This window comes from Camelina sativa, chromosome 10 (assembly GCF_000633955.1).
Source record: "Camelina sativa cultivar DH55 chromosome 10, Cs, whole genome shotgun sequence".
Taxonomy (NCBI): Eukaryota; Viridiplantae; Streptophyta; class Magnoliopsida; order Brassicales; family Brassicaceae; genus Camelina; species Camelina sativa.
This window is the reverse complement of record NC_025694.1, coordinates 5,073,383-5,100,608: the sequence shown is the minus strand read 5'-3', so window position 1 is coordinate 5,100,608 and position 27,226 is coordinate 5,073,383. Positions and strand designations below refer to the sequence as shown.

Sequence of the window (27,226 nt, the reverse complement as noted above, 5' to 3'; positions counted from 1 at the left end):
AACGAGAAGCCGGTGATAGACAAACTCGATTTCTTTGCCTCTGGGATGGGTGCAATCTATGCTAGGCAGCTTAGGGAAGACCCATCTCCTGTAACAGATGGTTCGAGGAAGCACTCAGGACAAGAGAGCATGGAGCTTGTTGAAGCTGAAAAAGTGGAAGAAGAGAAGATGATGACAGCTGAGAAACTAGCTGAGATTGCAGTTAAAGTACTCTGCCATGGAATGTCAGTTGCAGTGAGCTCACTCGCTGAGTTTTCCATTAGCTCAGCTGATGAACACTCGAAGCTCGTTAACCATCCAGAGGACACCATGCCAGAGCAAACTGAGATGTAATAAAACTTTGGTATTCTCAACTTCTCATTTTATTTATTTATTTTTTCCTTTGGGTTAAAGAAGTTTAGGAATGTTAGGTTAGTTTTTTAACCCCTGGGAGCTGCATCTTTTTAATTAGATGGATGGCAATGTGTGTATGATTAAGACACATAAGAGTTAGTTTCAGTAAGACTTCCAGTTTGTGATCTGGCAATTATAGGACTCTCTATGAACATAACATAAATTCTGATACACTAACCTCATTAGAAACCATATCACTATCTAATTTAGAATAAAAGATCAAGAACAAACACATAAAGGTGAATCTTGCGTTCTCTTCGTACAAAGAATTCATGGAAAGAGATTTACATTACCGGTCCATTCGCAAAGAGAAGTTGAGAGTCTCGCGTCATGGATAACTAAAGAACAACTGCGATAAACAGAGCAGCGGTTACTCTTATCCACGGTCTTCCATGGATGATTCATGATCGGTCACTGTAAACTCGAATTCGATGCGATCTTGATTGTGGAGAGTGGACAAAATCTTAGGAATTCAGTTTATTTGCAATCCTGGGCTCATTTTTTTTTTTTTTTTATGGTTGATCATCTTATGACTTATTAGAGTTAGGATAGTCCAAATTCTGTTATTAAACCATATAACAATAACTAGTTATGGCCCATTAAAACTGACGTCAAATTAAAATTACGGCCCATTACTTATAATTAGGCCACTAACAACAATTCACCAAAATGTAATTCTATATTCTAAAGGGACCACTCGTCATAATCTAAATCGTGAGATTTTGCAGGTTTTAACTTGCAAAACACTACTAGTTTTGTCCAAAAAAAAAAAAAAAACTTGCAAAACACTAGTTGTGTTATTGTGTATGTCTTTAAAAACTTGCATCAAGCTTCAAAAAATTAAATTGTGAGGTATGTAACTAGTAATGTTGCAATCCTTTTTTTTTTTTTTTGCTTTTCGGGTCAACTATTACAAACCTTTTTATTCATTATTCAGTCTATATGATATTTATTGTGTTTACGATAGATTGTTTCCATCTAGACCAGGTTTACAGTAAAGGGCCTATGCCATGTTTTACAATGGATCTATAAAGCCCTAATTTTTCAATTCACAAGCTGGGATATGGTGTACGGAGTAGCTATGGTTCCGTTATACGCTGCGTTAGCCACCACTACATTAATGATTTCCGTGGTATGCACATTATCCCAGAATATGTATGTGTTTCGGTCTGGACAAACCGGTTTGTTCGCCGCACAAAGTTCTTCCCCCGGATCAACCGTACAGCAACTCCTATCGCCAACCGTAATCCCTAACAATTTTTCAAATGAATGATTACTGCTTCTTTTGATCAAATTAGTCTTAAATAAAAAAACAAACGCGTTACGTTTTCTTCTAAGTATAGAATTACCTAGAGCAGCGAAATCTTCAGCATTTCCAGAGAAGGTATCAACATAAGTGAACTTAGCTCCAGATTTGTTGTTGAATTCTGTGACTAGGGCCTTGAGGTAAGTGTTGAAGATACTTGCTGCTTGGTTCACTTCTTCTGCGCAGCCAATGCCGCCACCGAGGGTAGCAACAACCCGTGGCGTACATCCTATCTTACCGATACTGAACAAAGCTACATTCTTCGCTCCTAATGCGTACAATTGCTACACATGCATATAAACATATGCATGCCACAGTTATATATAGTGATCTAAACATTATGTAACAGATGATAATATTTAGGGTTGTTTGTTTCGTCTCGTCATACTATACACATATACTTACCAGCAAATAGATACGGTAGCGGCGTATGAGAGATCGAGCGAACTGGTCAGGATTATATAGACGACGAGCAACTGTAGGAGGCGACAAGAAGTAGTTGTTTAGGTAATCGTTGCTTCCGATGCTGATTGTGTATAGGCATTGCTCTAAACGACTCCGTCGCACCAGCGCTTTTATGATCGCCGACTGGTGGTTCTCTACTTGCTGTCTCAAACTGATTCGCTCACCCTATTAGTATTTTCAAGATTTAGTTCTATTAGATATGCATGGGACATATTAAGTAGTATATATTTATCATTTTGGGTGGGGTTGTTACTTGTTACCATATTTTCGCTGGTGTCGTCGCGGATTCCGCCGGCACCGGAAGCATAGTTGAGTCCGACGTTAGCTTGTGCCTGTGATGCTCCGGCGAACGGTGGAATGTAATCATTGAAACCCACTAGCTCAGCTAGAATAAAAATAGTCCAACTTTGTTAACACTAAAAACAGAACGCTTGTATATCAAATTATTAATCTGATAGCTTTGATTCCTTTAATCATTTTATCGTAACTTTTTTTTTAAATACTGCTGAATATTACAACAATAAATTTTTGTACCAAATATAATACTTTTTTTTTGTCTTTCTGGAAAAATTATAAAGTCTGACTGAAATTTTTGGAATCCTTCAAATTTTGTGGTATATATGTTTAAATGTTTAGGATTTTGGTGATAATTTTAGAAAATAAAACATAAAATGTTGTATTTATTTAGATTTAAGTATTTAAAGTTTAATAAAAAAATATGTTTTAACAATAAAGACTAAAAACATATCTTGAATCAGAAAAGTTTTCCATTTTGCTGGTCAAAGAATAAAATAAGTTCATGTATAAGTTCATATATACAATTTAATAATACTAACAAATATCTTTATAATTTATGGATTTTTTTCTTTTCTAAAGGAACCTTGTCATGTATGATCTGCTATATGATGACATAGTAGTTAGTTGCTAATCGAATAATGTAAGCAAAAAATGGAATTTTATCTAACTAAAATCAAGAAAGCCGGTATGAAAACTAACCGATAACGTCTGGAATATTCCGACCGTTGCTAAACCGACCGGTTGGACCTTGGGGAAAATCTATACCATAAGGTAAATAGTTGACCTTTGCCAAGGTGTTCAAGGCATTGTTGTTACCGTTGTCGAAGACAGAGTCTCCAAACACGAAGTAACACGGCGCTTGCTGTCCATGCGCCGCTGGTGTGACCACTGCGGCTGCTAACACGGTGGCCACAATAAACCATAATGCCTTGGACTCTCCCTCGACCATTTTTAGGCAAATCGGATTATACGAAAAATAAGGAGGGAGAAAGCTAGCTTGATGAGAGAGAAAGAAAAAGGTTGGCTATATATATGGACGAGATTTGCAACTCTAGATGGTTAGTTACTTACTTAAATGGATTGCTTCGATAATTAAGAAACTATGCCACTATATATAGCACGAGGCTGAGTGAATTAAGGGAGACTTGGAAATTTATATATTTTTTCTTTGCATGAATTAAGATCGCTTCCTTTTAATTATCATTATCTATATGAGGTGTGGACGTGTTGATTATTTATTTTCGTTTTCTTTGCATGAATTAAGATTGATCTAATTCTTTTAGAAATGATAATCAATCTATCTGATTTACTATACATGTAAATTTAAGCCTCCAGTCAAAATATTGATTATTATATCGAATGTATTTTTAAGAACAAATTTATACAAAGAATACGATAGTTTCAGAAAGCTTTACATAATAGTAAAGAAAAAAAGTAAATAGATTTTAAAATGTTTTTTCAATACGCAATCTCTGATCTGGAACAAACTGCATTACGACATACGTCTCAATTTGTATACGAGAGAACCTTCAAAAAGCTTACTACGTACAATAGTAGGACTATCCTAGACGGTAGATCTAAACAATTTGACCAGCCACTGAATCGAAACGTCCAATTTTTTTTAAAAAATATATATATTATCAATTGGAATTTCAACGTTTAGAAAACTAAAGTGGCCTTTGTTCAAAAAAAAAAAGGAAAACTAAAGTGGCCTTTGTTCAAAAAAAAAAAAGGAAAACTAAAGTGGCCTTTTACAAATGATTTATAATAAATACGTGCACGTAATATATGTTTCAAACATATACATCGGCAATGATTAACTTCTAAGAAATGGAGGAGAATATGTAAATTATTCTAAAATATTTAGGTTTGAATTAAATTGTTTGTAACAATAAGTAATATGTATTTTATGCCAATAAATATTAAACACAAATTCAGAAGAACAAAAAATATAAATATTTAAAATTACAAAATAAATAAGCAGTACGTTATGAAACTCAAATATGTAACTACAAATTCTTCTCTTGACTAAAAAAGTGCCAAGACAAAATCTCTCAAACTAAACAAGCCCATGCAAAAAGTTTGGTTAAGGTATGCCAGATTCCACCAAATGCAAATGAAACCTAACCATACATTCATTCATCTATATCTCTCAATATTAATTGTAGTGTAAGTGTATGTACAATGTATATAGAAGTTTATTTTGCAAAAAAGTAAGTAAGCTATATATGTATATATATATATCATAATCATTTAAGAATAGAAAAGAAAATGACATATTGAGTTAGCTAATTGGTAAATTATCATAAAGGGTTACAAAAAATGCCGTATTAAGAAGGTTATACCGTATACTCAACATACAATATGTTTATTCTACTATATGCAAATTAAATATAACATCCCCTGATTTAGGTTCGGTAAAATAATAAAAACAGTTCTGTTTTGAATGAGTTGGCCATTTGCCCCTTCTTTTTTTGTCAACTTGTTGTAACCATAAACTTTGATAGACGACTTTTCATTATCGATTTGTCTCAGTGATGATGTAACTGTAGTTCTTTATATTTAGAGATGGACCAGATGATATTACAGTGATAGAAACATCAATGATAGAAAAGAGATAACATGTGAGTGGCCCTAAACGATGATATGATTAACCATTCTCCAGTTTTAACACTCAACCAATTTAATAATTTGTAGATGGATGATAACACACATTTTCCTTTTATAGAGGTTCATTGCAATAATTAAGTCTATTAAGTGTTTCTTACGAAAAGTCTCGCAATTTTAATTCTCTAAACACCCTACTAAAATTAGATTCAAGTTGATCACAATTTTATCATTGTTAAAAGTCTTTTTAGTTATGATGACTTTAGAGTTGACTATTGAAAAGACAATTTTTTAGTTTTCCTTACTTTCAAAAAGAAACCACACCCCACTTGCAATCTTTGGTTACTTTTTAAAACAGAAAATCTTTGGTTATATCAATTTAGAAATACAAAACCGAATTAACCAAAATTCACAGAACAAACCGATATTATCCAAATTTCTTAGTAATTTCGGTTTAATTTGGCCAAAAATCTAAATAACCGAACTAACCGAACCGAACGACAAATATTTTGGAAGGTAGGGCGAAAAAATAAACAATCAAAGGTTGGAACTTCCGAGGGTTTTAGTATCCGTCGCCGTCGATTTGTTTGTCGGTCACCGGTAGGGTTTAAGGTGTCTCTCATACACTCTCCTTTTAATTGCCGCCTTATATAATCAAATCACTCTTCTTCTTCTCCTCTAACCCAATTCACTAGACGGACCTTGGAAGATGAAAAGGAAAGGTACGAGTCCGAAGCAATCTAAACCCTCGAAGAAGACGAAGAAGAACCCTAAAAGTAAAACCCATCAAGTTGATGGTTCTCCGATTGAGGTAGTAGTAGAAACCAAACCGTGTGACCAAACGGAAACGGTTACGGAGGTTATTGCTGAAGAGCGTCAATGGAAGAACCTTAAGCTTATACTTTCGTTGCAGAGCAAAGAATTGAGCGAGCAAGAGTAAGTTGTATACTTTATATTTCGTTAAAGTTTGTGACTTTGGATAACATTTGCAAAAAAGTACCAATTTTTTTTAGTACTCTGCTTAACATTTGTGAAATTTTTAGCTGGATATGTTTTGTGGTTCTAAAGGAATATGATGATTTGCAGGAAGGTGGGATTGGCTTACAGTTTTGTTAAAGGTTATGGAGGAGAAGATGGGACTGACGAGGGTGAAGAGTGTCAAGCGGTTAATATATCGCGGCCGATTGTGTTTCTCATCGACTGGATCATGTCACTGTTGATTTCTAAAGAAAAGAATCATTCCCTGACGGGTGAGTTTGATTCTCAACCAGCTTTGGACTTCAGGTGTTGGGAGATCTTCAGCTTCTGCTTGAAGCAGTCATCAATCTTGGGCGTCTCTTTTAGTTTGCCAAGAAATCTTTTAAACGCTATTAGGTTTTTCACGGAAAATGTTTTAGCTGCACTGAACAGGTCTTTGTATTCGGAGGTCGGTTTCCGTAATGGTGATGGTTTTAAAGTTTACAGCTCTGTGGTTGATTGTCTAGGCTTGTTGTTTTCATCTAAAAGTAGCATGTCCAGCGACAATTTAGACTTGTGGATTCCAACTGTTGAACCAGTTCTGATGCTCACGCATAAAGTTCTTGCAGAGAATATGAAGGATAGTCTTGGTGATAGGTATATTCTTCAGTTCTCTTGCTTGGTTCTTGAGCCATTCTCTAAGTTCTTGATGACCCATCCAACTACTAAGAAGAACGGGAAGAACGGGTTTCGTGATTTTCTGGACAAGCTTTTTGAGCCATTCTTGGATGTGTTGGGTCTATTAAACCTCAGCGAGGACAAGCACGCGGATATGGAAAGAACGTTGCTGAAGTTGATTCAAGAAATATTATCTCTGGCTTTGTTCCATTCAGCTCATATTGATGGGTTCTTAGGCCTGGGCGGAGCGGAAAATATGGTGCAAAGCTATCATCGGCATTTCTTTATTAAGTACGAGAACATGTTATTTATGAAGGAGGAGTTGGAGCTGAACTGTATGGGGTCATTATTTAGGTTGTTTATTAACAGAGTGATAAAACAACAAGGAGATTCAAATCAGTTGCAGGAAGGCATGACGTCAACGGCCTCAACTTCCGGGCAAGCAGAAAGGCCATGGAAGCTGCAAGACACAGCTAGAAATGATAATGAGTCTTCTGCAAAAAGTCATTGCACAAGTGCCCTCCGCCTGGAGACACGGAAATCACTTTTTGATTTCTTCCTGCATCTTATGGGACCTATATTACTCAAGGTCGATGAATATAAACAATCTTTCTCTGAAATGGCTCCTCTATTGGCTGATTTGTGTTGTGTTATTAAAACAGCTAATAGTTTGCTGTTCCACTTTGCTCATGAGCGAATATATGTGAAGACAGAGGATGCATCTGGAGGAGCTTGCTCTGTTTTTTTCAAGAAGATCTTCGAAACAATAGTTTCAGTTGCTTCTCAGTTAAAAATTCATTATCCATATAATGATGCGTCAGAGATGCATGTTTTGTTAGCCAAGGAGCTAGTAACTGCAATAGGCTACCTGTTACAAATTGAATACGAAGTCATTGAGAGTGATTTAGTTACTTTGTGGCTAATCATTCTCTCTTTCCTGGAGTTTAGTAGTTTGTCACCAGAGAATTCAGAAGACGACTGCCCGTTGACGTCATTGTTACTTGGTCTTGGATGTCAGCTGATAAATCTATATAGTGACCTCCGCCAGGTTTGTCAAAAATTTATTCTTTGAGTGGTTGTCATGTTGTTATTTTCCTTCTGAAGAATGCTAATTTTTCCCTGATGATGTAGGTAAGTGTTGCTGTAGTTTCCCTGTGCAAAGCTGTAAGGCTTGTGATACCTGTTGTAACACCTGCTGATGGTGATAATGATGAGATGATTGACGCTGGAGATCTTCCTCTAACAACTGTGTTCCCTTTAGAAAGAAGTGAAAAATCAGTGGAAAAGCTCTTGTCATCTCAAGATTTAAGACATGTTATACATAGAGCTATCAAAGTGATACCAGAAGGCCAAGCAAGTGGTTGTATCACGAGCTTGGCAACAGATATATCAGAAACCATGATGTGGGTAAAAAAAGTTTGTTGCTCAACAACTGCTGGAGCACAAGATGGACCAGTGGCAGCATTCTTGGCCGGATCTTTGTCTGATATATATTCACTTATTCTCGACTCACTAACTATTACAACAGGTAATAGTATCCTTGTTGGCCAGTCCATGAAAGATCTGCTGGACCTCATCAGTCCATCCTTAACTCATCTGGTTTCTTCAGACTCAGATTGCATTGAAAATTTCTTTTCTGCTGTCACGGAAATGCGTTTGGACATTATAATGGCTAAAAGGAAGAGAGCGACCTACAGAAAGTCTGTGCGCTTGTTTATTGTTTTTGTCTTGCGTATTTACATGTCTTCCAGAAGCTTATATAGGCAGGTGACTAGTCTTATGCCTCCCAAAAAACAAAAAGATATGGCTGGTATTAAGGGCGACTCTGTTGCAGCTCGTTGCGGAAGTGATTGGATAAAAGAGAAAAGCTGGAATTATGAGGGCTATTTTTCATTGATCTCTCAACCTTCAGCTTCCATTGTCGACATCATTAAACACATTTCAGCTATTTACCTGAAGGGTGACAGTGCAGATTGCTGTTTGCTGATATATTTATTGTATAGAGTCACTCTTCAGAGACTTGTTGATTTGAACAGGCACATCAAATCACTTGATTATGTGTCACAGATACATGGTACAATGCTCAAGCATGTATCAGTTCTTAAGCGTGAAGGAGAAGAGCTTACTGATTTCCTTTTAGGTAACAACATCATATCAGGATTTGCTGATGTTGGAACTTTAGAAATGATAGAAGACACTGACCAGTGGATTCTCAGGTTTTCTGGCATCAACCGAAAGTGTTTGCCTGCTTTGCGTTTGTGGGTTCTTAGCCAGCATATTGATCTTTGGTGCCCCCATGCAGGAAAAAAGAAATTGAAGAATTTTCTGTCTCAGCTAATAGGTAGTTCTGTTCCGTCAATATTGAACGGAGTGGGTATGTCTACTCCTGACTGGGAGAATAATGTAGACAACGGCAGTCAAAAGAAGAAATTACGGTTGGAACAGTTCTCGTTAAGACTTCTTTTTGATTCAGTACTTTATGAGCATGAAGTAAGTCATCTTTCTTTGGTGCAAAATTATCCTTTTCAATTTTTTATTTCGGATCTTTAAGAGCTTATATCCAGAAATTTATTTGAGTTTTTTGATTAGTTTGTTCGCAGATATCTGGCGCCGAGTTTCTCTCACGTACTAAAAATGACAGCAGAAAGTTTTTTCATGGATTTTACGGAAGAAGTTAACTTTGATTCACCGTCAGATTGGTCGGAGGCGTTGATCTTGCTTGAAATGGCAATTGCCAATTTACCGGGAAAGCTTCAATCAGAAGCCTTTCTAGAAGCACATGTGTCACAGGTGGACAATCCGAAGTTCACAGCTTGTCAAAATTTGCTAAATCTTTTACGTGGGATGCCCAAGGAGTATATGAATAAGAAATCATTCCAACTTCATGCAAGTTATGTTCTCGACCTCGAGAGGTAACTATTAGTATATAGCATATGCTATTTTCTGTACCTTTACTGTAGTAAGGCGTGTTGGTTATCTTAAATTTCTTTGGCAAAGATTTTAACAACTTTTACTTCTGTCAATATTTCTTGTAGGTTTATAGTTTTTAGCATGTTGAGATGTTTGAACAAGCTGTCTCCGGGTGATATGCAAAACCTTTTCAGTCTGTTCATCACTTGCAGAAAAACTTTGAAAAGTATTGTTATGGTTTCTTGCGACAAGGTGCTAGGAGCTTCCAAGTTACCTTTATCAAATAGTTCGTTGTTGGCTTCTTGGCTTTTCAAATCAGCACAAGCTGTGGTTACTTGTCAAGTGAGATTTAGGAATGAATTTACAGGAAAAGCAAGGGACGCTCTCTTTTCTTTGATGGATCACACATCATATATGTTTCTAACCGTAAGTAAATATCAGTTCAGCAAGGCACTACCATTGTCTGATAAACAACTCATTTCATCAGAACTTTCGGACGGAGCTGGACAAGGGGACCTTATATTTGAGAGTTTGACAGAACAGGCAGAAACTTTACTAAATGCTTTGAGGGTTACCTCTAGGGATGAGAAAACAGCCTTTGAATGTGAGACGCTGATACTGAACAAGTTAACACCTATAATTTCTTGTTTTAGTGGATTGTTGTGGGGATTAGCATCTGCAGTGGGTCACAGAGATATGCATAAGAATCATCAAAACACAAAACTGAAATGGAAATCAGAACAGTTCTCGAAGCTTTCCCGCATTGTATATGTGCTTAGCAATTTTATTGAGGTATTTGCACAGTGTCTGTTTTTAAGTGGTGATTGGCTGCGGGAAATCCAAACAAAGATTAACTGGACCATATTGTTTGATGGGACCGAGGGTTCAATTGGTATGTATGGTGACGTAGTAGAGACTACTGATGTGAAAAAGAAAATTATTGAGAGCATGATAAAGGGTGATACTTCGGAAAAAGTGTTGGCACTCAGGCATCTGTTAATTGCTTCTGCTGCTATCCTAAGGCTAAATCTGCAGATTGATGGCATTACCTTCTCACCTACATTTGTCTCTGTTCTCACGGGCATTTCAAATGATCTACTGTCTGAATTCGCAGACATGAGCGAGGTACCGGTTGAATTCTCATTTATTTGGTTGGATGGTGCAGTGAAAGTTCTTGAAGAATTAGGGAGCCAATTCTGCTTATCTAACCCTTCATTATACCAAGATCTGTATTCAAAGTTGATTGAGTTGCACCTGAAGGTGATTGGGAAATGCATATCACTACAAGGAAAAGAGGCCACCTTGGAATCTCACGAGACAGGATTTGGTACTAATGCAATCCATGCGAAGCAACTGTTATTAGCAAAAAATCAGTCTCACGGATTGCACTGGTTGGATGAATTAAAGCAGAGGCTCAGGATGTCATTTATAGTTTTTATACATAGTTCCTCAGAGTTACACTTATTTTCTGGAGTACAGGCTATAGAAAGATCACTAGTTGGAGTATGGGAAGAGTGCCCAGCTATCTATTGCATAAAGACTGGAAACAGAGATGGGGGCAGAATCTCTGAAACCGCTGCTGCTGGTCTTGACTGTCTGGACCTAATTCTGGAACATGCCACAGGTAAAAAAATGTTTTCCGAAAGCAATCTAAGTAATCTTGATATTAATAGTTGTAATAGTGAATTTACAGTAATGAAACGAATCTTGCTGCCATTTCTTGCCGTTGGATGATGTGTAGTATGATTCAGACACATTGTGAATCCAAATTTTGTTATTTTTGCTTAAGGTATCAATATTGTCTGTTATGTTTTGTAGGTCGCAAACGTTTGAATGTGGTTAAAAGGCACATCCAAGGCTTAATATCTGCAGTGTTCGGTATCATGGCTCACATGCAGAGTCCATTTATTTTCTTCACAAATGCAGTTGTTGGCAACGAAGGTGCCAATTCTCCGGATGCTGGGTCAGTAATTCTCATGTGTGTTGAAGTCTTGATAAGAATAGCAGGGAAACACGCTTTGTTTCAGATGGATTCATCACACATAAGCCAATCCATACATATTCCCGGAGCAATTTTTCGAGATTACCTTCAGATAATACCAAGGGTGGGATTCTCGGTTCTAGATGGAAATTTGTTACGTCAGGATGATGAGCAACACGATCTGTTAGGAAGCTCAAAAGATCTTCAAGTAGACCAGAAATTCTCGATGAGCCTGTATGCTGCATGCTGCCGACTATTATATACAGCTGTTAAGCATCATAAGAGGTAAGTAGAGTTTTATTTTGCTTACTCACAGAGTCCTGTTAAACTTCACTATCTTAGAACTGATCTGATTTCGTGCTGTGAATATCAACATCTAGTGAAACTGAGGGGTCCATTGCTACCCTCCAAGAATCTGTCTCTGCGCTTCTTTATTGTTTGGAGTCGGCAGGATATAAATTGGGCAATTATGATTCATGGGAAGTGGAAGAGGGAATTAGATGTGCTTGTTTCCTCCGGAGGATCTATGAAGAGGTACGTCACTGCATCTACCATTTCTTCCTTTTGGGTTTGAGAATGTAAAACCTATATCAGTTTTCAACAATCTTGTGGACTCTTAAGGTGTCAACTTAGTTTAGAACTTTTGTTTCTACAACTGTGTCTCATTTTTGCTCTAAAACCAACTGGAATGCAGCTAAGACAACAGAAGGAGGTCTTTGGACAGCATTGTTTCAAGTTCTTGTCAAGTTACATATGGGTTTCTTCCGGTTATGGACCTCTTAAGACGGGTCTCAAAAGGTAACAGTCTTCTCCCTTTCTCTCTCTTCTTACATATACTCCAGAAATGGCTTAATGGTGTTTGTCCTCAAGTTTAAGGATGCCACCAGCGTAAGTAGATAAGAGTTAATTGATTTTACAACTTTTGCAGGGAGGTAGATGAAGCTTTAAGACCTGGTGTGTGTGCTCTTATAGACTCTTGCTCACCTAACGATCTTCAATATCTCCATACAGTATTTGGCGGTACAGACCTTTTCTTTTTTTTTACTTGTCACATCATTAATGTTCTAATAATGCATGCTGGAATCGGTTTGGGACATAATTTGTTTGTCTCTCGTCTTTCTTTGTTATTCTGCAGAAGGTCCTTGTAGAAACTCTCTAGCAACTCTGCAACAAGACTACAAGCTGAATTTCAAGTACCATGGAAAAGTCTAGAACAATTACAATTAGTTTTCTGCTTTTCTTGTAAAAGTTGTAAAGTTGGGCATAGACTCTAGACCAGACTATGGTCAGTTTTGTTCTTATTGCATTCCTATATGAAAATTACAATAAAATCCAAACCATGTGTTTTTCCTAATATGATAATGATGATGATGTTTCACAAAACTGTTCTTAGATATTAAAGAAAATTATAATAATCTGTCTTCATTAAAAATTAGACTGCTCAATGAAAGCAAAAAAAAAGAAAAAACTTAGATATCTTAAGACTTTTAATTTGCGCAATAAATGTCTTTAAGACTTTTGAAGTATGAAGAATTGTTTGGCAGACTCTTGCCCTTGCGTTGTCTTTGTGTTGAAAGATGGTAATGGTTTATGTCAAATTGATAATTTTTTTTGTTGTTGGAGAAAATATGTAATCGATAATAAAAACATGACTTACGCTAACCATATATATATATATATATATATATTGATTCTTGTCTGCCACTAAACCATCACATTCTTTGCTAGGAACTTATAAATAATTAAATTTTTATTTTTAAACAAGATATTTCCCAACGATTGTCAAACCATGTAGTATCTCCGACGATTCTCGGCGGCTCCGACAATAAGTTTTCACGGTGCCAGCGGCTTATACATACAAACAATGGTCGTTGTGAATGAAATTGACCAAGTCATTGTCCTTGTAGTCGAATCCATCATATAATATTGGGAGCCGAAAGTGTGTACTTTACTTTGGACGGTTTTTGATATTTGTCATTATTTTTATTCTGAGATATAAAAGTTTAGTTTGATGTATAGATTTCTTGAAACTTAAAAGACAACATAATCATTTATTCTCTTACCCCAAAAAGAAACATTCATTATCTCCGCCCGCGTTGTACTATCTCGATATATATAGATTGTATAGTCAGCTTTGTAACGTACACGATTTATATACTAGAAGAGTAAAAAAAAGATATAAAAAAATTGCTGGTATAAACAAAAAGTATCGATTGTATAAAATTTATGCATTGCTATTATTTTGAGACGGTAAAAATGTCATTACGATACGTGCCCAACCCTAAACTAACAGTCTAACACCACAATTATTGAGCACATTTATGATTTTTATATGCTGTTATTTCTATATATATATATACGGTAGAACCTCTATAAATTAATACTCGGTAAATTAATAATCTCTATAAATTAATAAATTTCTCCAGTCTCAAATTGGGACTAGTGTAATTTTGGACACTATTCGATAAAATAATAAATTAATATTTTTTTTGAAAATCCCATGTAAAAATATGGTCTCATCAATATCATAAATTAATAATCAAATAAACTAGTATATATATATCTAAGAAAATCTAGTGAAATATGAATCTATTGTTGTTTGTTTGTTCTTGAATTTGCATTCTTGTTGGAGAGCATCTCTAATCTTTCTGACTGCATCAAAAACTTCTGGTGTTGTGTTCTCAAATCGCATCTAAAAATTATAGAGAGTTCTTGACGCGATAATTGCTTCCTTACGTGTAATTGGTTCTAAAGGTACCGTCATATCTTCTTCAACTACATCATCACCTTGAAAAATAGTAATAGCAATTTCTTCTAAACTCTGAATTTTTGATAAAAATTTTTATTCATAAATTAATATTTTATTAATTTATCGATAAATTATTAATTATTAATTTATCAATAAATTAAAATATTTATAAATTAATAAAATTTCATGGTCCCGATATTATTAATTTATAGAGGTTTTACTGTATATGTATCACGCTAACACACATGAACAAAGTGGAAACATATTATAATTTGGGAAATACTCCATATTATATTATGTTCATTTTGGTTATCCCGGCAACGAACGTTTATGCTAAATGTTTATAACTTTACTCATTATCTGATTAATATCTAAGTTTTCTATGATTATCTCTGTATGTTGTGGACGTGTAACTAATCATATATATGTTAATTTAGAAGTTTTTGTTTTACTTTTCCTGATATGTGTGAAAAACTAGGATATATTTTTAGCCAGAACTTATATATAAAGCCTTTAATTTGACCCGATCACAAGTAATGCACGTATGTATAGTCACGATTTGAAGTAAGAAGCAGATGGGAAAATTGTATTTTGACCAAAGTAGGAAACTATATATCCCAAGTTACCAACACACAGTGAAATCTATAGATAAAGTGGTCCTAATTTCTGAAAAAGAATATTCCTGTATTCCATCTTTCTATCTCTTTCCTTTTCTGTTGTTACATTTTCCATTTAAATCTTGTTTTTTTCTTAGTTAAAAAAAATAAAATCATAAATCTTGTTTTTTCTTTAATCCTTGATGAATTTGACTTAAAATTCTCATAATAGGCTGCAAACCTACACATACATATTGTATATGTGTGGTTTAGCAATTTCTTGATAGTTACAAGAAAATAAGTTTTTTTGGGTCAATATATAAGTAAGAGAGTGATATTATTATTAGAGATAATAACATATTGTTTAGATTTTAATGGGATGAATAGCATTCGAGAATATGAATAAAATTATAGTTCAACATTAGAGAACTTAGACTCGCAAAAAACATGAATCATACCAAACTGTTTTATTTATATTATTTTTAATTACACGCTTTGTTTTGTGAAGATTGACTTTTTCGTTTAAAGAAAATGTGTTTCATTGTTTAATAATATATTTTTATCTACTCCATATTAATTAAATAGATGTCAAATAAAATATAATTGAATTATTGTTGGCAAAACAATTAAAATAAATCAAACAAAATTTAATTCTCAGAAATATTTGTAAAATAAAATGGATTCAAAGAAGTTAATTATTAAATGTTTTTAATATTTATGAGAATTGAAAAAATGAATCCTTATGAAACAAAGGATATATATATATCAAGGAAATATATTTTAAGATAGAAAAAAATATTCTTTAACCAAAAAAAGAAAAAAAAAAGATAGAAAAAAATATTAAGTACAACTCATGTAAGACACCCCTAAGCAAAAGATAATAAACTAGTTATCAAAGATAGTTCAATTTAATAAAATGATCAGAAATGTAGTCAAATCTTTTTGCTGCCAACTAAGATTGGTCTAAATTAATCACCTAAAGAAAGCTATTTAATCATCATAAGACTTTATTTTCTTTCTCTAAACTCATGAAACAAACCCATTTCATTTGTAATCAATCATCAAAAAGCTTGAAACTAGTATTATTTGTTAAACGAAGAAGACCGGAAAAAATAGAGAGAGAAATAAAGGTATGACAAAACAGCCTTAAAGTTAAAGGTAAACAGTACCTTTTGTTTGTTCTTGTTCTTGTTCTTCTTTTTTTTTCTGTATAAACTAATAATTACGTTCATAAACCTTAACCTTAATCTGAATTAGTAACGGCATAAGAAAAATAAAGTTTTGACGTTATGGAAAATAACAAATTTGCTTAGCTGTAAATAAAAAATAAAGAGATGTGACCATATTCATTGTGAGTTTTAATTACATATCTAAAAGAGATTTAATTGTTTTGATTACAAAAAAAAAAGGAAGAGACTGGGATTTGTTGTTATCAACCTGAGGTTATATGTAGTCAAAAACATTAATTAGTGAGTGGATCGTATCAAAACTAAATTTTATTATATGGGTTATGTTTGCGCCAAATCTCTCATATTCATTACAACACTGTTTTTAATATGGTCAGAAGTGGCAACGACATAAAAAAAATCACCAACCAAAGTAACCGTAAAAAAAAGTTTCGATTTTTTTTTTTTTTCTTCTTCTAATTATCATCCAAAGGTTTAATTTTATTCGTAGAGCTGAATTTTTGATATTTTGTATAATGAAGAAAGAAGAATTTTACAGTTGATGGGTTCTTCTTCCCTCTTTCTCCTCTCTCTCTCTCTCTCTGGGTGTTTGGGTTAGTGATAAGCACGCCTGGCTTCCCATTATTCCCTCCAACCTCTTTCTTTCTCTCTCTTTCTGTCTAAAGACTTCAATTTTGTTTATCACTTTCTCTCTCTAAATAAAGCTTTCAATTCAATTCTCTCTCTCTCTCTCGCTTTCACTTTTCTTTTTTCCTCTGCTTCTCTGTTGTTGTTGTTCATCTCCCTGAGGAGAAGACATTTTTTTGACTACAAAGTTTGTGTTTTTATTTTTTTGTTGCAATTTTTTTTGGTAATCAGATTGGATCTGGGCTTGGAGCTGAATAGTTGATTTGTGTAAGGTAAATTACTGAAACGTTTTTTTGATTATATTCGATTTTTTTTCAGTTTCTGGGTTTTTTGTTGTTGTTGGATTTTATCTTTGATTAGATTAGTTCTAAGAGTTGCGTTGATCTGATTGGTTAAGCCAAAGGTTTAGTTTGTTTTTTTTTTAATTAGTGAGAGAGAGAGAGAGAGAGAGAGAGAGAGAGAGAGAGAGAGCATCAATCCTTGATCTTTATTGATCTTTGGGTATTATGATGTTGTTCATGTTTGGTTCGGTGAGCATGTTGTATGATGATGTTCAATGGAATTGTTGCTTCGGTTTCATCTATTTTTAATCTATGTGTTGGTCCTGGGGAGTTGAAACTTTTACATAAACCCTACTTCCAATGTAACATCAATTTCAGTGTTATTGCGGTCTACCTAGACCCATAATGCATTTTGACAGTGATTGACTTGAGATGAATGATGTTGACCTTGTGGATTCTGACTTGTTTAGATTAGAAAAATTTTGGTTTTTTTCTTTTTTGGTTTCTGGTCTATTCATTAGCTGAATCCAATCTGAACTATGCATTGTTACAAGAACTCTCTTTTTTTCTCATTCCTTGTATTTGATAGAATTGGTTTGCATTGCTCTTGTCTCATAGGTTTTTTTATTAAGTCTTCTTCTCTATCATTGCTGCGGCGTTCATAAGTTGGAGAAACTGGTTAAAGACTGCTGAATTATGTCTGTTTCTATGAGAGATTTGGATCCTGCTTTCCAAGGAGCTGGACAAAAAGCGTATCCTTCAATTACAATGTCAAATGACTCTTAGAGTAAAGATGCTATGTTCACCTTACGATACTTTTTTTTTGTTTTAATCTCTGCATGCTATTCTCCTTGACAAATAACATAGAGGTATTGAAGTATGGCGTATCGAGAATTTTCGCCCAACCCTCATTCCTCAATCTTCTATTGGGAAGTTTTTCACCGGAGATTCTTACATTATATTGAAGGTAAACAAAGCCTAGTAACGGCTTCTCTTTTGTTTCCTTATAGCCATGTTACGACTTACGATGGTTTTCGTCAAGAGTCTTGGTTAAATTTATTTATTTCTGGTGGTTGATCTTTTGTGACCAGACAACGGCGTTAAAAACTGGTGCATTGCGCCATGATATCCATTACTGGCTTGGTAAAGATACCTCTCAGGTAAAGCCCCTGTTAATATTTCTCCTTTCTTTCTTACTTTCGTAGAATGTTGGGAAAGTTTAAGAGAAGATGATAATTTTGAATAAAAAAACTAGGATGAAGCCGGGACTGCTGCAGTTAAGACAGTTGAATTAGATGCTGCTCTTGGAGGTCGTGCAGTTCAATATCGGGAAGTTCAAGGCCACGAAACCGAGAAGTTCTTGTCTTATTTTAAACCATGTATCATTCCTCAAGAAGGTGGAGTAGCATCAGGATTCAAACATGTGGAAGCTGAAGAACATACTACTCGCTTGTTCGTCTGCAGAGGAAAACATGTTGTCCATGTCAAAGAGGCAAGTCCCACTACACTTTTTTGGTTCCTTTATCTGTTATCTTTGATCTCACTTTGAAGTCATACACTAATGGTCTAAACTGATTACAGGTTCCTTTTGCTCGGAGTTCTTTAAACCATGACGATATATACATTCTTGACACAAAGTCCAAGATTTTCCAATTCAATGGATCCAATTCAAGTATCCAAGAGAGAGCAAAAGCATTGGAAGTGGTTCAGTACATCAAAGATACTTACCATGATGGGACATGTGAAGTTGCTACAGTTGGTTAGTGAGCCAAGCAGTTTGATTATGGATTAGTATCTCCATTATCTCTTTGTTTTGGTCTCTAATTGCATACTTTTCATTTGCAGAGGATGGGAAACTTATGGCTGATGCTGATAGTGGAGAATTTTGGGGTTTCTTTGGTGGTTTTGCTCCGCTACCTAGGAAAACAGCTAATGATGAAGACAAAACTTATAATTCCGATACCACCAAATTATTTTGGTAACTTCTTCTTGTCATTGTACATATACATATATTTGGAGCCTATAATGCTTCGGATGAACACAATTTTCTTTACTGAATTTGTAGTGTCGAGAAGGGTCAGGCAAATCCTGTTGAGGGAGATTCGTTGAAGAGGGAGATGCTGGATACAAACAAGTGTTACATTCTTGATTGTGGAATTGAATTCTTTGTTTGGATGGGAAGAACCACTTCTCTTGATGATAGAAAAATTGCGAGTGGAGCAACAGAAGTAAGTATTCTTTATAAAATCGAAAGAAAGACATAATATATTTTGTTGTATGCGATTATGTTTGCTGATGTTAGTAGAGCCATACAGGAAATGATCCGTTCATCTGAACGACCCAAATCACAAATGATCCGCATAATAGAAGGATTTGAAACCGTTTCATTTCGATCAAAGTTTGAATCTTGGACTAAAGAAACTAATACAACTGTTTCAGAGGATGGTAGAGGCAGAGTTGCTGGTCCGTAATCCTGAACTCAAATTGAATTATGGTTTTGAATACTGACACGTAGTTGAACTGTTATCGGGTATTTTTCTTGTGTCATTTTGTTGAGCAGCTCTTTTGCAACGACAAGGAGTAAATGTGAGAGGCCTGATGAAAGCTGCTCCGCCTAAAGAAGAGCCTCAAACTTTCATCGATTGCACGGGAAATCTGCAGGTTTGGCGTGTGAATGGACAGGAAAAGGCTCTCCTTCAAACTGCTGATCATTCAAAATTCTACAGTGGGGATTGCTATGTTTTCCAGTATTCTTATCCAGGAGAAGAAAAAGAAGAAGTTCTTATAGGAACGTGGTTCGGCAAACAAAGTGTGGAGGTGAGCTCTCCAAATAACAGAAGCAAATTCTTACATGATTGTGTCACACATATTCTGTCGATGTATATGTTGAAGCAAGAACTTGCAAGTGGCAAGTAGGTTTAATTTTTCAGTTTGTGATCATGTGTAGGAAGAAAGAGGTTCTGCAGTCTCTATGGCAAGCAAAATGGTTGAGTCAATGAAATTTGTCCCAGCCCAAGTAATCTTCTTCTGCACCCATTCTAAGAGTCTATACCATTGGATTTTATCTTCCTTTTTCCCGAACCTTTTCACTCTCTTGTCTTAGGCTCGCATCTATGAAGGAAAGGAACCTGTTCAATTCTTTGTGATTATGCAAAGCTTTATCGTTTTTAAGGTTTGGCAAAATTAATTTTGTCATGTGGTTTTGTTTTATCATCCATGTTTGAATATATACAAAATTGCTGATTTTGTTTCCGATACCGATCTGTTAATTTTCACAGGGTGGTATTAGCAGTGGATACAAGAAACACATAGCCGAGAAAGAAGTTGATGATGATACATACAATGAGAATGGTCTTGCTCTATTCCGCATTCAAGGGTCTGGTCCGGATGATATGCAAGCCATACAAGTTGACCCGGTATATGTCAATTTTCCCATTCTTCAATGTTTAATACTGTAGAATCATTGAGAAGTGCGAACCATATCGAGGTCACAGATGATTTAAGACATAAATCTTCATGGCTTCTAATGTATTGTCTATTTACATAAACAGGTTGCTTCATCGTTGAACTCTTCATACTGTTATATACTACATAATGATTCTTCAGTCTTTACTTGGGCTGGAAATTTATCAACCTCAACTGACCAAGAACTCGTCGAAAGGCAGCTCGATCTGATTAAGGTAAGAAAAGTTTTAATCTTTATAAGGATAAGTCAATTATGTGTCAATCATAATTAGTAAAGCTCAATTATAAGACTCGTAATTATGTTTCAATTGTACCCTAAGCAGCATCTATTATGTTTTATTTTGTTCAGCCAAATCTACAGACTAGAGCACAAAAGGAAGGTTCAGAATCAGAACAGTTCTGGGAGTTATTAGGAGGCAAAGTTGAATATTCGAGCCAAAAGCTCACAAAGGAACCGGAGCATGACCCTCACGTATTCTCATGTACATTCACAAAAGGTACAAATGATTATATTTCTTTTGTCCCATAATTTTTAAGCCTAAAATGACAATGACTCTGTTTTTTTTTTCTCTTCATTGCTGAAATCCAAATTGTTCCAGAAATTCTGAAGGTGCGTATACTTCAAAAATCTCTTTTTGTCACCAAATATCTATGCAATCATAATTGGACAACCCTTTGTAATGTGGCTTAATCCCAAGTGATGTTTTTTTATGGTGATCTTTTGGCAGGTGACAGAGATATATAACTTCACACAGGATGACTTGATGACTGAAGATATATTTATCATAGACTGTCACTCAGAAATCTTTGTCTGGGTTGGCCATGAAGTAGCCCCAAAGACCAAGTTGCTAGCTTTAACTATTGGAGAGGTCAGATATTTTTAGATACATTTCAAACAAAATCCTGCCTTAATGTTAGAGAGAATTAGTCTCAAAAGATCCTGAAATGTTTTGGCAAGTTTCTCATTTATACCGTTTGTTTCTTTAGAAATTTATCGAGAAAGATTCTCTCCTGGAAAAGTTATCCCCTGAAGCCCCTGTATATGTGATCATGGAAGGTGGTGAGCCGTCATTTTTCACCCGGTTTTTCACTTCTTGGGATTCCTCAAAATCTGCCGTAAGTGCCTATCAACTTCAATCGATTTTCCCGAGATATAAGCACGGAAGGAATCCTTGACAAAGGGTTAAGCACTTTCTTTTTGTTTACAGATGCATGGAAACTCATTCCAAAGAAAACTCAAAATTGTTAAAAATGGTGGAACTCCAGTTGCAGATGTAAAGACTCTTCTCGCTTTTTCCTTTTGACTGATGTTTCCTCAGAGTATGCTTTTTAAATTTTGTTTGCTCATTCTTCTCTATTGTGACTTTGTTAATTAGAAACCGAAACGAAGAACCCCAGCTTCATATGGTGGCCGTGCCAGCGTTCCTGACAAGTCGCAGCAGCGGTCAAGAAGCATGTCCTTTAGTCCAGACAGGGTTCGCGTGAGGGGCAGATCTCCAGCGTTCAATGCACTTGCAGCAACGTTTGAGAGCCAAAATGCAAGAAACCTCTCAACTCCTCCCCCAGTAGTTAGGAAACTCTACCCGAGATCTGTTACTCCTGACTCCTCAAAGTTTGCTTCCGCTCCCAAGTCTTCAGCCATTGCTTCTCGTAGTGCACTTTTCGAAAAAACACCTCCTCAAGAACCTTCCATTCCAAAACCACTCAAAGGTGTACTTTACAAACATTTTTGCTGAATAAATAATCTGAAAGTGTGAATATATCATCTTTGTTTAGGTATATACATTTTCGCAGAGCGTTCATCTAAGAGTTTCAATCTTTATCCTCTTTGTTGTTGAATTCACATATTTGCAGAGTGATGATCTCTCCGCAAGTTTCTATCTTTTTTTGCATCTTGGTTTAGAGAGATCTACTTCTCTTGTTTTTACTTTTGAGTATTGAGGTTTTTATTTTAATTGGACATGAAGCGAGCCCGAAGACAGCTGAGTCTCCAGCGCCAGAATCGAACTCAAAAGATCAGGAAGAGAAAAAGGTAAATGACAAGGATGAGGAGAAATCGATGAGCAGCAGGATAGAATCTCTGACAATTCAAGAAGATGCTAAAGAAGGAGTCGAAGACGAGGAAGATTTACCATCTCACCCTTATGAACGTCTCAAGACAACTTCCACTGACCCTGTCTCAGACATTGATGTAACAAGGAGAGAGGTAAGTTCAAAACAACAACAAAATTTCATTTGTAAGTGAGAATTATTTCAATGAAAGAAGAAGATCTTAACAGTTCTTGGTCTCTCTGTGATAGGCATACCTTTCATCAGAGGAGTTCAAGGAGAAATTCGGGATGACAAAAGAAGCTTTCTACAAGCTGCCTAAATGGAAACAGAACAAATTCAAAATGGCTGTTCAGCTTTTCTGAGAAACAATCTTCCTTCTTCTCTCCATCATAAAATCCGGTAACAGAGACAGTCCCAAACCGAACAATAACATACGTCTTTTTCTTTGACAGACAATATACAGTATGGTGAAATGTTGTTTTGGTTTTTCTTATGGTTTCAGCTATAAGGAGAAGATTTCAAGGGACAGTGTCAGTGCATTTTAAGCTGCTTCTGCTCCCCATAAGAAGCTTAATACATTATTTCATGGCTTGTTTAAAAAAAACAACCCAGAGCAGTTTTTTTCTTTTCCCTCTAATTTTCTTTCTTCTTCTTCTCCTTCAAATCTTTCTGATTTGTTTCCATCATCTGTTTGCTTGTTCCTCCTTACTTCAGTCTCCCTTTTTTTCTTTTAGTATTGATGGCTGAGATTAGTTTTTTTTCCTTTTTTCTCTTCTTCATATTTTGGGATTATTTCTTCTTCAGGTCACAGGTTTTGACCTTGAGTCTTCTTTGATTTTATTTATTCTTGGGGTTATTTTGCTATCAAATTGAGGAAATTTGGTTTCAAAAAGAAAATTTTTATTTAGTGAGTTTCCTTCTAAGAACAAATAGACTCTGTAATTTCTTTTTGCAGATGTTGAGAAGTATTTTGAGTGTTAAAACTATTTGGTGTACAGCAAAGTGTTCAAACTAAAATGTGTTCTGTTATACCTGAAGTGCTTTTTTAAACTTCAGATTATATTTGTATGTGGTTACTACATTTTCTCTAAATTATAGAAATAACGCTTGTTAACTTAAAAAGAAAGAACGTATTACCCACTTAATAAGTACGTTTAGAATTGATTACAAAGTTACCTTTTTTTTGTTTTTAACTTCAGATTCTTATGGTACCATATTGACTTGTCAAATAGTACTAGTATTTTCTTGAAAACAGTGTCGTTTAAGGACATAATAACATTGGTGGTCATAAAACGGCATAGTTTTGAGGAGTAAGAGTTGAAGTCTCAAACCCGACATCGTTTCGTAGGGTTCCGTGTGACATTTGGGAACTTTCTCTAATTTGCTTCGGGCGACTGCGACTGTGACCACACCACTGTTTCTGATTCCGCCGTTTGTTGTCTCTCTCACTCTCTCTGAGTGTCTCCTCCGGTAACTCTCTCTCTCTCTCTCTCTCGATTTTGTTTCTCAGTTTAGCTTGTTTTGTGGTTTGTTTCGAGGTTTTGCTTGTGATTTGGCCTTCTCAGTGTGAACTTTTTTTGAGTTACGTTTTTTAGGGTTTTAACTTGTTTTTCTTGGATGAATGATGGTTGAATCCTTATCCTTCTGTTAGGGTTAGAGTTATTATGTGTCAAAAGACAATCGTTAGTTTGGTTTACTCGGAAAGCTTTCTCTTTTCGACGATCTTTCTCTGCAACTACAGAAGAAATGGTTATGTTGATGTCACATGTTTTGCTAGTTGTTAACTCTTGGTTTCGTGTTTTTTTTGCTGGGTCTCGCTCTTATTTTGTTTATCTGAATGTCTTTGTCTGCTTGATTATGATTTTGCCACTTTGGATTCGCTTCTGAGATCTTTTTGTATGCAAATTTCATATTATGTGTGTAGGGATCCCTAAGTAATTCAAGATGGCCTCCTCCGCCCCCTGTCACCCTGATTGCGAACGAGCAATGAATGCGCAAGAAGATTACGGTAACTTATCAAAATCTTGAATCTTTGAGAGATATTTTACTTTCTTGCTTTGCATCATGCTGTGATCTGGTTTTTATCTGGATAGTCTTATACTCCTCGTTGAATCTCATCCTTTGAAAGAGGAATTTGAAGTGACTACAACAACAGGCATTGGATTCATTTTCATTTGTGTTTCTTGTCTTTGTCAGATGCGTCTCAATCTGCGGCTTTGTTAGCAGCGGAACTGATAAGCTGTGCACGGCTTAAAGTTAACCTCGACACTGAGTGAACTCGCTACTCAGCTCAGTTCTTGGTGGATAACGCTTGTCCCAAGAAGGAAGACGGGCAACGCTCTGTGCTCACTGTGAAAGATGCCCTTGCTTATGCTTTGAAAGAAGGGATTCCCAAAGAAGGTCTTTGGCCACGTTTGGGGTGTATGGTTCCGCCTCCACCATCATCTGCTTCTCACATAACTCGCGTTTCCTTGAAAGGAAAAGTTGCTGAAGCTAAGGATTTAGTTGGACTAGTTAATCTTCTGTTGTTGCATCGTCAACCTGTGGGAGGAAAACTGCATATGTGGAGTCCGGAGATTGATTCTCTTGTCAATGTAAGTGTGTTGTTTAGTTGAATTTCAAAATTTTCAGAGATGAATGTTAATGTTTTTGTTTTAATATTGTTCAATCTTTTTTTTTTTCCTTTTTGTATGTGGTAGGAAAATTTCCAAGCCCCGCCAGGTTATGAATCACGGTATGTTGGGCTTAGAGATGTGATTATAGTTGCAGTGGGGATGGTCGAGGAAGAGATTGTTGCAACTGTGAAAGTATGGTACAAGAAGAAGACTGCACTTATCAAAGTGTCTTACAGCCAAATGCTTACGTTTCCACAATGTATTGGTGACACCATTCAGGTGATAGGGCCAACAAAACTGCTTGTTGACTTCTGTGTCCCTTTCTTATCTATCAACTAAACAAGAGCTTAGATCTTGGTAAGTGTGTCTAGAGCACTATATGCTAGCTGTGGAACTTGTTTGTGGACCTTAATTTAAGAATGTGTTTTGAGACTATTTTTATGTAAGTTAATAAGTCAAGTATCTTGGAAAACCATATCCTAGTTGTGGAACTTGTTTGGTCTGAAATTATGACTGTTTTAAGACACTTTGATTTGTAAGTTAACAACTGTAAGTTAACAAGTCTTTGAACTTGTTTATCATCTCTTTGCGTGTGTGTGGGCGTTTTTTTTTTTGTGTTTTTATCATCTCTTTGAACGTTGTCGTTTTCTTCAATCATGGTTAGATGTCATGTGATGTGACGACGCCTTAGAGGCGTCAAAGACTTTTAATATCATATTGATTTTGAGCATTATTACTTTAAAAACACTTTGATCAGATAATTCAGATGCCAACTAAGTGATTGACCAAATCTTTTTTACTTATGCGAAACTTATTTTTAGTGGTGGATCTCAAGAAATTCAGAGTTTGAATTCTTTGGTATGTAAACTAATATTCAACCCGCGCGAGAAGTTACCAGACTCATCACATACTGCCACATCTCTCTATAGTTGGACGTCTTAACGAACACTAATGAAATTAGGCTTTTTTAGCTTGTCGTACTCTAAACGATAATTATATATCTACCATAGGAACCTTTATAGTTTACACTTTAACTGGATCATCAACACAAAACTAATATTCAACCCACGCGAGAAGTCACAACTACATATCTATAGCAATTATTAACATATTGTCATCATTCATATTGGCAGTCACTAGTCCTTTTGATGTAAGATCTCCATTTTTCTTTTTCCTCTAATTTTTTTTTCTTTCTTCTCTTTCAAATCTTTCTGATTTGTTTTCATCATTTGTTTGCTTGTTTCTCTTTACTTCAGGCTCCATTTTTTTTTTCAGTTTGATGGCTGAGATTATTTTTATATTTTTTCTTCTTCATATTTTGGGATTGTTTCTTCTTCAGGTCATAGGTTTGACCTTTGAGTCTTCTTTTGATTTTATTTATTCTTGGGGTTATTTTGCTATCAAATTGAGGAAATTTGGTTTCAAAAAGTAATATTTTATTTAGTGAGTTTCCTTCTAAAAACAAATAGACTCTGTAGTTTCTTTTTGCAGAAGTTGAGAATTGAATGTTTCCTTTAATTATTTGGTGTACAGCAAAGTGTTCTGTTATACAGTAAAACCTCTATAAATTAATACTCTATAAATTAATAAATACTATAAATTAATAAATTTTGCTGGTCCCAAGTCGGGCCAGTGTAAAAATTAACAATATTCGATAAGATAATAAAATAATAATTTTTTCGAAATCTCCTTATAAAATATGGTCTCAATAATATCATAAATTAATAATTATGTAAATATATATATATATATACTGATATAATAGTGTATGTTTCTCCTAAAGCTCAATTCTATAGAACAATTGTAATGTTGTATTTTCAACCTATAATGATATCTCTAAAATATTTTATAACATGTCATACAAATAATTAAATTTAAAGTTTTAATTTTTAGATATGCATCATTTACAATTTGATAATTTGACAGATTATTAAAATAGGAGAATTGATATTATTATTCATAGATTTGAATTTATGTGTCTCATGTGTATAAGTCAATTTGTCTATAATATTTGTAATTTATTGTAAATAGTGCTTTCTAAATATTACAAGTTCAATTCC

At 35.1% G+C, this 27,226-nt stretch overlaps 3 protein-coding genes across 3 annotated transcripts; 2 read left to right on the top strand and 1 right to left on the bottom strand.

Moving 5' to 3' along the window:
• On the bottom strand, positions 1,299-3,557 carry LOC104717186 (GDSL esterase/lipase At4g30140-like). Its single transcript, XM_010434723.1, has 5 exons — positions 3,161-3,557; positions 2,425-2,549; positions 2,105-2,329; positions 1,743-1,983; positions 1,299-1,643 (listed from the first exon to the last, which is right to left on the bottom strand). The coding sequence occupies exons 1-5, from the start codon at positions 3,408-3,410 to the stop codon at positions 1,438-1,440; spliced, it is 1,047 nt and encodes a 348-aa protein (XP_010433025.1). The 5' UTR covers positions 3,411-3,557; the 3' UTR covers positions 1,299-1,437.
• LOC104717185 lies at positions 5,618-12,934 on the top strand. The gene is made up of 11 exons (XM_010434722.2): positions 5,618-5,668; positions 5,764-6,004; positions 6,155-7,751; positions 7,835-9,193; positions 9,293-9,615; positions 9,739-11,237; positions 11,432-11,879; positions 11,975-12,128; positions 12,289-12,392; positions 12,523-12,614; positions 12,730-12,934. Exons 2-11 carry the CDS (start codon positions 5,778-5,780, stop codon positions 12,804-12,806), a joined length of 5,880 nt encoding a protein of 1,959 aa, XP_010433024.1. The 5' UTR covers positions 5,618-5,668; positions 5,764-5,777; the 3' UTR covers positions 12,807-12,934.
• On the top strand, positions 16,649-23,613 carry LOC104717184 (villin-4-like). The gene is made up of 23 exons (XM_010434720.1): positions 16,649-17,025; positions 17,653-17,786; positions 17,902-18,001; positions 18,126-18,194; positions 18,290-18,526; positions 18,616-18,793; positions 18,880-19,012; positions 19,100-19,262; positions 19,350-19,497; positions 19,595-19,851; positions 19,982-20,050; positions 20,138-20,206; positions 20,313-20,450; positions 20,586-20,714; positions 20,849-20,996; positions 21,099-21,109; positions 21,228-21,368; positions 21,487-21,615; positions 21,708-21,773; positions 21,876-22,209; positions 22,467-22,705; positions 22,800-22,950; positions 23,054-23,613. The coding sequence occupies exons 2-22, from the start codon at positions 17,731-17,733 to the stop codon at positions 22,911-22,913; spliced, it is 2,928 nt and encodes a 975-aa protein (XP_010433022.1). The 5' UTR covers positions 16,649-17,025; positions 17,653-17,730; the 3' UTR covers positions 22,914-22,950; positions 23,054-23,613.